The sequence below is a fragment of the Egretta garzetta genome, unplaced genomic scaffold (genome assembly GCF_000687185.1).
Source record: "Egretta garzetta isolate BGI_Z169 unplaced genomic scaffold, ASM68718v1 scaffold270, whole genome shotgun sequence".
Taxonomy (NCBI): domain Eukaryota; kingdom Metazoa; phylum Chordata; class Aves; order Pelecaniformes; family Ardeidae; genus Egretta; species Egretta garzetta.
In genome coordinates, this window is record NW_009258274.1 from 209453 (window position 1) to 221810 (window position 12358).

At 48.4% G+C, this 12358-nt stretch overlaps 1 protein-coding gene across 4 annotated transcripts in view; it reads right to left on the reverse strand.

Moving 5' to 3' along the window:
• The window catches only part of GRIA1 (glutamate ionotropic receptor AMPA type subunit 1), a 126595-nt gene extending 114576 nt beyond the window's left edge, over positions 1-12019 (reverse strand). For all 4 annotated transcript variants that reach the window (XM_009635306.2, XM_035890824.1, XM_009635299.2 and 1 more), the window contains exons 1-2: positions 11938-12019; positions 9655-9792 (exon numbers count right to left, since the gene is read on the reverse strand). In XM_009635306.2, the coding sequence (XP_009633601.1) occupies positions 9655-9792; positions 11938-12019 (220 nt within the window). The remainder of the gene's footprint in view (positions 1-9654; positions 9793-11937) is intronic.
• Positions 12020-12358: the final 339 nt, after the last annotated feature.

Below are 12358 nucleotides of genomic sequence, written 5' to 3' on the forward strand. Positions count from 1 at the left end.
GTACTGAGGGCACATGTAAGGACTTCACTTCAGAACAAGCTTGGACAGGCTAAAGCTTCCCAAGCAAAGAGGAGAAGTTTGGGAATGGTCTCTTAACTGACAGCTGCTATCTGAGATGCTGTGTGTTGATTTTCCCACTTCAGTGTGACCATTAAGCCTCACTAAAACTGTGACAATGATTGAATGAAAGTTTCCTCTTTGACAGAGCAAGCCTGTATCCCAAACTAGTGCTAGTTACTCCAGAACAAGAGGTGAAATGGGCTTTTTGGGGAAGGGCTTGTCTCTGAAGGTGTGTAGTTGCTCTGGGAGCAGGGGTGGAAATGTAGGAGTCATCTCGCCTCCTACCTGGGGGCTGCATGGTGAACTCACTGCCTCCCTAATTATTAGCATGTCTGGAAACACGTAGGGTGCCTGGGAACACGAAGAGCTGGTTTTCTATTCTGCAAGCGACTGCAGATGGGCAACCTCCTGCAAGCCCTGGGACTGCATGGGGCTCTGAGGGTTCAGGAGAGGTGCTGGTACCTGCTCCCTCTGAGGTTTCTGCTGAGTCTGGCACAGGAGGTTGCTAAAGTGGAGGATGTTATAATACAGATGACTCAATATTAGAAATCTGCCTGACTTCATCCACACATTTCTTGCTGGTTCCCAAACAAATGATAACTCTTAATGCCTGTCAGCCTGGGCTCATCCAGGTCCCAGCCATCACTGAGGCTCATCTCACCCCAAAGCCTCTCCCTTTGCTGTCCTCACAGGAGAGGAGCATGGGGACTCCCAGATTACCATTCCCATGCCTCCAAGCTGTGGAATCAGGGTTTCGGTTGGCACAGCCACAATGAGCTGGGCAGAAAAGACCCCAGAACCAGGACAGGCTGGAAGGCTGAATTAATTCTGATTAAATCTGTGAAATGCGCTCAGCTCAGCCTTTGCTCAGGATGGGCTAGGGACAGCTGCTGTGCCCGACTGTTTTTCTGGGACAGTGAACTGGAAACGGCATCACTGCATGGGCTGCGGCGCAGCTCACTTCCTTGTCCTTGCCTGCAACAGCAATGTCCCCTCGGCCCCTTCCCCCACCGCAGCCGTATGTGGTTTGACTTTCTATTACTTCCTTTGGTAGTTCATTAAAGACATTAATCACCTTCTGCACAAAGACATCTCTCCTGAACTCCCTGCAGGCCAGGCCTCTTTCTCAGCTGCAGCTCCACCAGCTACTTCAGCCCTTTGCAGACTGAGGGCTGGTGGCCCAGACCTGCCCCCATTTCCCCGCTGATCTGGGTCCCTGCTAGACACCGATCGGGTGGTCACCCCCAAGCCTCCCCTGACACGTGTGCTCTGGCGAGAGCCTCCTTTCCAGCCAACCTTCACCCCACAGTGGTCTACATCTCAGCATTTGTTGTCTCCCTTTTCCCTGGCCAAATGGTCCCACCTCAGGACCAGCGCAGGGCCACCCGCTCACGTGCATCGTGCAGTAAGCCGCACACAGACGGCACACGCTCGTCATGCAATAAGGATGCAAGGTGTCCTGCTGCACAAGGCTGACTGAGGGGGATGCACAGTGGCATGTTGGGGCTGTCACAGCAGCAAGAGGGCTGCAGGCTGCGTTAAACATGCTGGCAGTTTGCAATAACCACGCCGTGCAGGGGATTCCCTGCCTTAAGCACTGAGGTTTGGCTCTGCGGGAGTTGCAACAGGAGTGAGCCGAACTATGGTGCTGGCCAGATGGGAGACACCAGCAGGCTCCAGCTTGTATTTGGGCAGAAGACGACGGAGCCCTCCAAAAGCAAAACCTCCCCTGGCTTAGCTAAGGGCTGGAAAGAAAGCCAAGGGACAAGTCCAGCTATGGCATGTCCACAGGCCCTCTAGAGCTGCTGCCTGTCCCCTTTCCCACGCCGGGTCTCCAAGTGCTGCTCCTGACCCAGCGTTTCTCTGTCCCTGTTGGACTTGGCTCACCCATGCTCTCCCCATGAGCTTGTAATTTTTTCTGCTCTCGCCTGCCAGAATAGCAACACCATCCTCTCTCATGGGTGGCACAGAATGGGGTGCGGGTGCTGTGTGGAAGGAAAGGCTCGGGGCACTCAGGGGATATTGGCAGGCCAGTGGGAGAAAAAACACATCTGTGTAGTTGCTGATGTCTTCTGCTCACTGAAGCTTACCGCTAGCAAAGATCAAAGCAAAGTGTTTGGGAGGGTGGGAGGTGAGAAATAGCCTTCCCTTTCATGTGTGCTCCTTCTATGCTGCATCCAGATTACCTACAGCAGCTTCTGTGTCTTTCCTCCGACCCTCCAGCCTTCAACCTTTCATCTACCTCCCACTTCATCTCCATTAGCATAGTTACACGACCTTGCTTATTAAATCAAAGCCAAAACTCCTATAGCGTATAGAGACACAGACATGTATGCTATATCCACACAAGAATCCTGACATCAGTTGTATGACATCTCAATCTTAGACATCAGTTGTTTTCTTTTGCATTCCTCCACTCTGTCAAAAACAAATAAAACCAAAGAATTTAAAGAATCTTGAAGAAGCCAAGATACGGCAATTTGTTTCTGGTACTCGCCTCTTCATTGCCTCTCACCGCTACCTCCTCAGAGGATCAGTCAGTCCTGCAATGCATACGCACATCTCGAACGGCAACCCTGGATGAGGGTTGGCAAGGGTGTGGTTTGCAGAGAATAGGGAAAATAACTGATATACATTAATAAAAAGAATAACATTGCTTGGGGAGGTTTTTTTGTTCCTTTGTGTTGTGATTTTTTTTTTAAGAATGCCCCAGGGGAAACAAGTAGGTCTGGCTGCTAAAGGGCAGCATGAGAAAATCAACTAGAGAGTCGTTACTGGGGAAGCTAATAAAAAAAAGCAGGTGAGCAGGGAACAGTTTCTGCTGGATAGCATGCTGTTATTATTCAAATAGTTCAGTATTATTTTGAAATGTTTTTTTGCTGGGATGACGGTGGATTGCTAATGGCTTGGTTCAGCCCTTCTTCTGCATCTTACCTAATACTGACTTACTCAGGAGTCCGTGTAATCTCCCAGAGGACATCCCATGCTCTACCAGACGGTACTTTTCACTGAGAAAAAACTTTACCCTGTTTCAGTTCCACACACTAAAGGCAAAGAAGTGAAAACCCATCTCTCTTTAAAGGAACGCAGTTGAAATAAATGCAGCTTTTTCTTCAGACTTGTGTTAATACCACACCCCGGAGAATTTGGATCTGCAGAATATTAAAGTCTCCCTGACTTATTGCCTCTTTAAGAAGCATGTTGATTTTGTGTTTGCTCTCAGCTCCACGTGTTACTGAAGCTAACTGGGGCTGTTTCCATTTCTACTGGCAGCGAGCTGTTGCCTTTGGGGCCCTAACCCTATTACGGGAAATGTAAATGTATATATCTAAAATTCCCACTAGAGTTTTGGAAAGGAACAATGTGCTTCCCCACGCTGCCTTCTTTGTAGCCACATGAAGATTTCCACTCTCTCACCTTGCTAATATGCCAAAAAATAAAGCCTGTGTGTTTCTGGCTTAGTAGGATCCCTATTCACATGAAAAAGCTTTATTTTTAGAGAAGAAAGCATAAGCTGTGAGTGAAAGCTGTGACTGTCACACAATGGACAGGTCTGGCCTCTGCTGCTCACTGTTTCTCAAATCCCTCCTCTGCCTGCTGCAGAGCCCAAATTTTACTTATTCACTCTCTTTTTTGCTTGTCACCAATGAGTATTGAGGATCCTTTTCCAGATAGATTTGCAGGTGTGAAATTCCCCTTGTTCCTCCTCTGATTTTTCCTAATTGTGTCATATCAGCTTTTCTCCCCAGGCTCCACTGCCACAGCCCAGGATAAAAAAACCCCTAAATACATAAGAATAGTCATGCAAAGAATAAGTGCCCCCATGCCCTTTGGAGAGAAACAGACACACAAGAGTGGGGGAAACCCTTTCCTGATGCCTGACGTGCACTGCCAGCCTCTTGACAGGGCTGCCTTCGCCAAACGACAGCGGAGCCCCAACAACGTCCCCGTTGATGATATTGGCCCACGTTCACCCAAGGCTCACCGTGCCCAGATCCATGAAGGCAGGCAGACAGCCTGCCCGGTCCTGGCAGCTGTAGCTGGGGAAATGACTCGGCTCTCGTGTTTTAAATGCTTTTCCTTCCTGGGGAAAGCATATGGGACAAGCTCCCACCTTCTTCAGTGGCTGGGGGGGGTGCCGAGCACCCAGTGCCCACACCAGTTTCCCTGCATAGACCTTGGACGCAGGAGGCCAGTGTCACCCCCCAGGACCCGCTCCCTCCTGCTTGGCATGCTTTCACCCATCTGCACCCTCCTTAGGGCTGGACCTGACTGTGTAAGGTGCTGGCATCTCACCAAACAAACGTGCAATTACTAGAAAGCCACAGCCCATCCCTGCCAGAAATGGAGCATCCTTAACCTCAATTTGATCTAACGTGAATTGATGCTCTGTGATTCATCTGCCTGCATCACATCTTTTCCTATTACAGAATCTAAAGAGATGTATTTCCTTGTAGTACCTATGTTGTATTAATCAGACCACATCTGATCATTAAATCCATGTTTCTGTTGGCTTAACTCACATTAAGTTGTCATAGCTAGCATCCTGAGCTCTGCAGGGGAAAAAAATCCCAGAGCATTTACATGAGATTTCTGACACTGCAAAAATAAAAACAAGTCTACCAACACCACAACAATTACATACTATTACAGGGCTGGGCTTATTTAGGTTGTGGAAGTTTAATTATAAAAATTGCATTTTAATTGATTGCTGCTGGAATAATTACAGCAACACCTTTCCAAGAAATGGCGACCATCCTGTGTTTGTCAACAAAGCAGCTTCCTTTAAATTCAACACGCAATAATTGTTTAATTAAGCCAGATTTAGATACTCGTTTGAGAACATTCAAATGTTTGCCTATTCCTTCCTGTCTCTGAGAGGTAATTTAAGAGATAAAAAGCAATCTCCAGAAATACTCTGTCTATATATGTAAGTATCCAAGATGAAGAAAAATACTTCATTTTATAGCTGATTTGGATCTAAGCTTGCTGCTATTGATAAGAATATAAACACAGAGTGAGTGATGGCTTACAAATCCCTCTCTAATTGGTGCTGGGAGGCCTTCATAAAATATGAGCACGCTCCAAACTACACGTTCATTTTCTAATATGCAGAATAGATTCAACTGTTGATATTCTAGCAGCACCCACAGCCCATACTCAGTATGAGTACTCCACAGTAACTGTAGCTGTGCATACATGGAAGGAGAGGGATAAATAATTCATTGGTTTTCAGCCTCTTTACAAGTTCTCTTGCAGCTGCAAAATCCTGCTGCTGTCCTGTGCACACCTCCGTGTTTCAGGTGCGCAGCTCCTGAACATCCCCTTCTCAGTAGCCCAACACCTAAGCACGCACACAAGCTGATCGCTGCACCACCGAAGTGACAGGGCTCGGTGCTGAACAGGGGTCTTTTAGGCGCCGGTCATCCCTGCAAAGTGGCCTGAGTTTTGCAGGGACAGATTTACCAAGCTGGTGACTCACTTTCTGCAAGCACGGCTCAAGAGGGCATGTCCCCCAGGTCACTGCCAGGGAAATCTGTGGCTGAGCCATCGTCTTCCCCAGGCAGCGACAACCACCACCGCTGCCTGACGCTGCCAGGGCTAACCTGGGGACTCCAGCCAGAGGCCAAAAGCAGGAGTCTCTGCACCACAAATTAAATAAATCTAAGGAGCTGAGGCTGAAGCAACTCATCTCCCCTGAGAAGCTAGGCTATGCACAGGATGGGGATGTGCATTACGTGTGCACGAACAGAGGCTGAGACAAAGAGTAAGAGAAAACTATTCCCAGAACTGGGTGTCTCAAGTAAGCAGCCTCACAACCCTTTGCTGCCAACAGGACACGGTGCTCACGTCCACTGTGGGCCTCCCAGGGATAGGGATTTGTAGCTCTCTCCTAAGCTTCAGCCCTCCTGTGCCCTCACATCTGGCACAGAGCATGCCTCTTCCCACACCTCTCAGCTCTGACCCGCAGCATCCCCATCCCCTGCCACGTGAGGTCTGCCCTGAGCGCAGTCACTCGTGGCGAAACCCAGCAAGGCAGAGTTTGCTTGTGACTCTTTTTCAAACATGGCTGAAGACAGAACTTGAGAACACATCTTTAAAGCTGATCAGAAGGCTTTTGCTCTGCTACATCACTGGGCAAACCTTCCAGCTATGCCACACCACGGTTTTACCCCTTACAGTCACCTGGTACTACTATACACTTCTACTGAAGGAAGGACTCTCAATTCACTTTCCCCCTAAACAATTTTCTTGGCCTTCAAACAAGCGGCACAAAAACATAAAGCCTCCTAACCTTTCGTGAAGAAACCTCAAAGCAGCAGGTGTGTATTTTCATACCAGTAAGCCACACCATGCACCCAGCCACAAACACGGAGCCTGTTCATTACCATCTATTCTGTGGGATGGAACAAATTCAGTTAGATATTTCAGTTTTTGAAATGTGCCCGTGTTTCAGTGATGCAACAACATTAGCATCAGCCACACACATGAAGCATAAAGTTACCGCACATTCCATCTACTACCTATTTTTGCTTTCTTAATGACTACGGTTTGCTTAAAATCACAAGCTACTGATCTGTTATGCACAGGCCCCACAGGCCCCAAAGGTGGATGCTGCCCCACACAGAGATACTCACAATCGCTGTGTAAGAATAAAAAGTCCACAACTGGAAGCATCAGAAATACCAAAGTTATTGCTGGGCTGTCGCTGTGACAGCCCAGTGACAACAGCAGCCTCCTGGTATTTTACAGATTTATCACTTTCATGGATATTATTGTTACCAATTTAGGATCATCACTAGCACATCATTAACGGCTCCCTATCACTGTCACCCGGGCGCAAATGGGTGCCTCTCATACTGTAAATTCCCCCACTGTCACACCAAAGCCTGCTCAGCCTAACTGGTAAGCAGACATATGTCAGGCAGAGGTAGACAGCGTCACAGTCGATGCCAAGATACATTTTGCATATGATCTCCTTAGACAGGGTGCTGTCATTTTGCTGCGGTTCATCCCGCCACTTCAGCATCGCCCTGCAAGCTGCCCAACAAGGTTCTTTGCTTCTGCCGTCACCACTGATTCTTAATATATATTCTGTATTTTGAATGATGCTGCTTCAGACACTTGCCATAAGGACTACATTTAGCACACGAGGCCAGATCCTAGCACAAGGTAGGACTTGCCATGGGGCTGGGACCTACTAGTCTTCCTCAGGTGTCCTGTTGGAGACCTTGATAGGGGCAGCACCGGGTATACAGTGTCCAAACACCCTTGACTTAACCATCAGAGAAACAGGTAATGCCAATGACAAGGAAACGCTGTGTTCTCCATCTCCATGGGAACAAAACCTGGTACTTTTAACTGGTAGCATGGCCAGTCTTTTTGCAGAAGATAAGGACCACTGCGTGGGCAGGGTTTTTATTCTCTGTAAATAAACAGATCTTTCTGCTGATATCTAGTCTTGGCAGCCGGGAAGGGAATTTGCTGGAAGATAAGGAAGGAGATAATTCCTGGCAAAAGTTACACTCCAGCCCTAAAGTACTAAAACCAGGTCTCCTAATGGCCTGGTTTTTTTGGATTAGGTTCCCCCCGCCCCCGCAACAAGGTACATGGAATAACACCTTCTTTTGTGCTTACAAAACAAACTCTACCTTCCATAGTCTGGAAGAACTTAGGAAGTTTTCAATTATAAGAGAAGAAAAATGAGGACAAGTGAAGTTGGACTGTGCGGAGTGCTCTGCTGGTCTGATCTAGGACAATGTGCCCTACATAGAGCTCAAATATAACATCCTTTGGGAGGCTGTCTTGCTTCCATTCAGCTTTTGTGAGACCACCCCCGCCCCTGTGGTACTAATGACAGATTTCTGAAGCAGCACGAGTATCATGGTCTTGCTATCAATGCTAATGCTGTAAACAAAATCATTAGTGGCAGGCGTAGAGAGGGAGGGAAAACTATGCGCAGATGGAGAATTTATTCTAGTGATATTCTTGCAGTTTCTGCTTTTTTTCCTGCACTGAAATAGCTCATCCCCAACCACAGTCAGCAACTCTTCCCCAGGTGGGTGATGCTTTCCCTTGATAGATACGAGGTCTGCCTTTTTTCTTCTATTTGTCTAGATTTCCTGCCAAGGAAGTGCCATTGGATTGAGCTGAAATAGTTGCTCTTCCTTGATGGAAACCTTGTAGTTGGCAAATAGAGGGGTATTAAGGAAAATAGAAAAATCTTTAGATGTGCTATTAGACACTCCAGTGAAAGTGTGGCCAAATTGTTACTTCTCTCTCCTAGGTCATACTAGCCATGAAATTCCTGCAATCCTGTATTTGCAAACCCTCCAATGGAAAAAATCACAACTTCTGGGTTTGGGTTTTGTTGTTTTTTGGTTTTTTTTTTTCTTCAGAGAGTCTTATTAATTCTCCTCCTGTACATTCTAGAGTTCTTTTTGCAGGAAAGCATTTTTCCCTTCTGTGTATTTCTTAGCAGCGAGAACAGTTTGTGTCCACCTCTACCCCCCTCTCCACATGACTGAACTGCAGAGAGGATGTTTCGGTGAATCAGAAGGATACTACGGACGTGAGCCAACAACAAACCCACAGGCTCTACAAAGAGAAGGGTTCCTCCCGTCCCTCCTGACAGTCCTCATACACATGCACACAGGCTCCGGGAGTGAAAGCGGTGTCTGACACCAGGTTGAACTGAGAAATTCTTTGTGCATCGCATCCCGGCGGTGCGAGACCCTTGTGCACAGCACCATGCCGCTTGCTCCAAGGGAAGCAAATGCTGCAACAGCCCCTAATGCAACCACAGAGCTGTATTGCGGTTTTTTGTTTTCCTCTGGTTCCCTCCTGGTCTTATTTGTTGCTGCTAATCTTGGCATTACCTGGCAAGCCAGTTTTTTCTTTTCCCAACCATATCATATAACAAGAACAGCACAGCTAATGTGCTGTGCTTTAGCAGGGTGCAGATACACCCTAGGATCGACTCTGTGGTGTAAATTCAGTCTTTAATACCTGTTTTTAGAGCCAGTGATTTCACTGATTCTTGAATCTAGAACTCTCTTACCTCTCTGTCATTATTAGGCATGCCCCTTAATGTTGATCTGGACTCCATTTGCACCAAGCTGCTGTTTTCTGCTAGGTCTTTCTTAAATTACAAGGACAGATGGCTAAACTGGGGCTGAAGAAGTAGTTCACACTAAACAGAGATTTCTGTGCACCCCGTGGGTGGCAAGGGGTGTCTTTGTTGTACATCACGGCTATAGGAAATATGGGAATGAAAACTCAACATACTGAGTCAGGCAGAGGGTAGAGAAACAAGAGGCAATGAATTGTTTGAAGGGTTTATACCGCTTTGGAAGCAATGAAAGACAAAATCCAAGACATGCTGAATAACTGCAGCACTACCTCACCCCTATGTCTTAGCACAAACCAAAATGATTCAGAAATCCTTTGCCCATGTATTTGAGGTTTTCTTGCACGGACCCTAAAGGTGAGTTGCACGTTAGGAGCAAGATGTCCCCTATTTCAGACACAAAAAACCCAGTCAGGAATGAAGAAACCAAAGAGAAAGCATGGCCAGCAAACGCTGCTACTTACAGGTGTATGTCATTTCAAAGCTGTCGCTAATGTTCACAATGTCGATCTGGGGAAGGAGCTTAGGGGGTTCCGTGAGCTGAGACAACGCAAACCTAAAAGCCGCATGTTCCTGGGACTGTTGATTAGGAAATAACCCCCCTGGGGAGAAAAAAAAAAAAGAACAACAAGAAAAAAGGTTTTAAGGACACGCGTATTGGCAACCTCTTCAGCCCAAAATATTCCTATGAGCAGAGGCTACAGCTCCCCATCCCAGGGAGTGCCTTGACGCTCAGAAACCCTCCAGCACGCAAGACCTAGGGGGTTTCGTGCCCACTGCGGACAGGCTGGAGCAGAAAACCTTTCCAGCCCATGCATTATGTAATGCCTGGATCACATACAGGAGCCCTGATGCATCCCCAGGCCTGGCAGCCCACAGGGTCGGGATGAACCATGGGGTTGGGCTCGACCTCCTCACCCCCCATGACTTTAAGGAAGAGAAATGGAAGCACTATCCATGTTGCCTTTATAAAGGAGGAATGAGAGTCTGTCCTCCTCCTCCCCTCACTCGTAATTAGGCTCGGTGTACACCCTGCTGACTAAGAGGAGGGGTTTGCTCCAGAAGGGTGCAGGGGTTCCCCCACACTGTGGGACTCTGGGGTATGGGGCAGAGTGGCTCAGCCTGGCCTGATAGGCACAGCACTGGGTGGATGGGGATGGGGCTGCGAGGGCCAGAGCACATGGGACCCACGGCCAAACAACTGCTGCTGCTGGAAGTGTGCCGCATGGAAAACCCTACATTTAACAGGTGACAGTGGCCAAACTCAAAGAAGGCAGCAAATCAAAAGCTTGACTGATCTAAGCAGAAGTACAGACAAGCCCAGAACCACAGGATGATATAAATAGGATAGGAACTGGGACCAGGCTGGACCCAGACTCGGAGCCTTTCTCTCCCTGTGGACCTGGAACAAAGTGCTGTGATAACCCAGCCCTAGGAAAAGTTTCCTGCTGCTCTCCCAGCAGGAAACATGGCTTGCGGCAGATCCCTTCACAGCCTCCAGAAAGATGCTATTAAATCCAGACTGTCTTGTAATCTATATGCATTTAAAGGGAGCACTGTTGGCATTTCACAAACAGGGAAACAAAGCACATAGCAACAAGGTAGAACTAAAATAAAGAAGCCAAAAGTATCAATCAATGCCCACCCTCCACAGCAGGTGGCCTGGGGAAGAAACAAATGTGCAAGGACCTGCTATCAACAGCATCTTGCACATCTTTAGCATAGAGGGCATCTCCTCGTGGGGAATTGAGCATGAATATCCCCCCCACACCCCGTTCCTCCCACCCTCCAGCCTAATCATGGGCGTCAGAGGAATAAGATGCTAGTAGCTGAGTTAAGCTATTATATGCGTTCTTTGAAAGGGAGAAAATCTAGGATGCTGCACAAATTTAGGCAAAGGGGAGGCAGGAAGGGAAGGAGGCAGGGATGCAGCATCAACAGTAATAAAAGCACCGATTGTGCAGCTGGACTCAGGCAGGAGTTGCCTGAACTTGGTGGATTAGCAACTGATTGGCACTGTAAAGAGAAGGGAGGCGGGAAAGAAAACCGGCATGCAAGGGAAGAGAATTTGGGGCTAGGTTACAAACTACCATCAATAAAGATCAATGGGAAAGTAATAATAAACCTGGGGAGGGAGGGAGGGAGAGGAACACTGAGAAGTTACAGGAAGGGAGAAAGGAATCAAACAGGCACTGCTGGTGCGCAGGGGAAGCAAGTAGCAAGAAATGAAAAGAGACTTCAATGCAAAATCTTCCCCCAATAGCTCTGCCCTTATTCTTTAGCAACAACAACAGAGAGCGCCTGTTTGTTACCTCTCGTCCCAGTTACCTACAGATGAGAGCAACCTCACAAAAATGTATAATGCAACCGCTGCTTTTGCAAATGCAGCAACGCACAATGGCAGCCCAGGCATTTCTCGGAGCAAGAAACGGGTATTTTCTTTTCGTGCTTCCTCCATTTCAGAGGCACTTTTCTCCCTCTGTGTTGGTGTGTGTATATTTAATCCCAATCTTCCCCTCCCCCAAAGCCAAATTGATACATCTCTGCTCTTGCAAAGCTGGGACCAACGCACAAATCCATCCCTCGCTGCTCACCCCCTCGCGCTCGCACACATCCCCCCACACACAGACACATCCACACACACATTTTGCCTTTGCAAGCAAATGTTTTCCCCCACCGCCCCCTCCCCACCCCTACCCCCTTGCCGGGGCGCATCGCTCCCCACCGGCCCCGCGCTCTGCACTCACCTATCTGGATATTGTTGGGGAAATTGGCCCCTAACACCGCCCCTAGGAAACTGGTGCAGAAGAAGGCAAAAATGTGCTGCATATTCCCTTTTGCATTGGCGAAAAAGAAGCCCAGTTCCAAGCATAGATTTGATTTTTCCCCCGCTCTGCTCTCTTTAGCTGCCTCTCCCGCCTCCCCTCCGCTGCGCCTTCGGGGCTGCGCCTCTCCCTCGCTCGGAATCCAGGGCTGAGACTGCTGCTGAACACCGCCTGGCAGCGGGATTAACTGAGCCCCGGGAGAAAGCGAGCGAGCCCGCTCCTCATCCACATCCCTCCCCCGCCGCACACCACGCACACGCACACACCCAGCTCAGTCGCCTGCTCCCAGTTGGAGCCCAACCGCTGGGTACCGCACCCCCCCTCGCCCCAGCTACACCCCCGG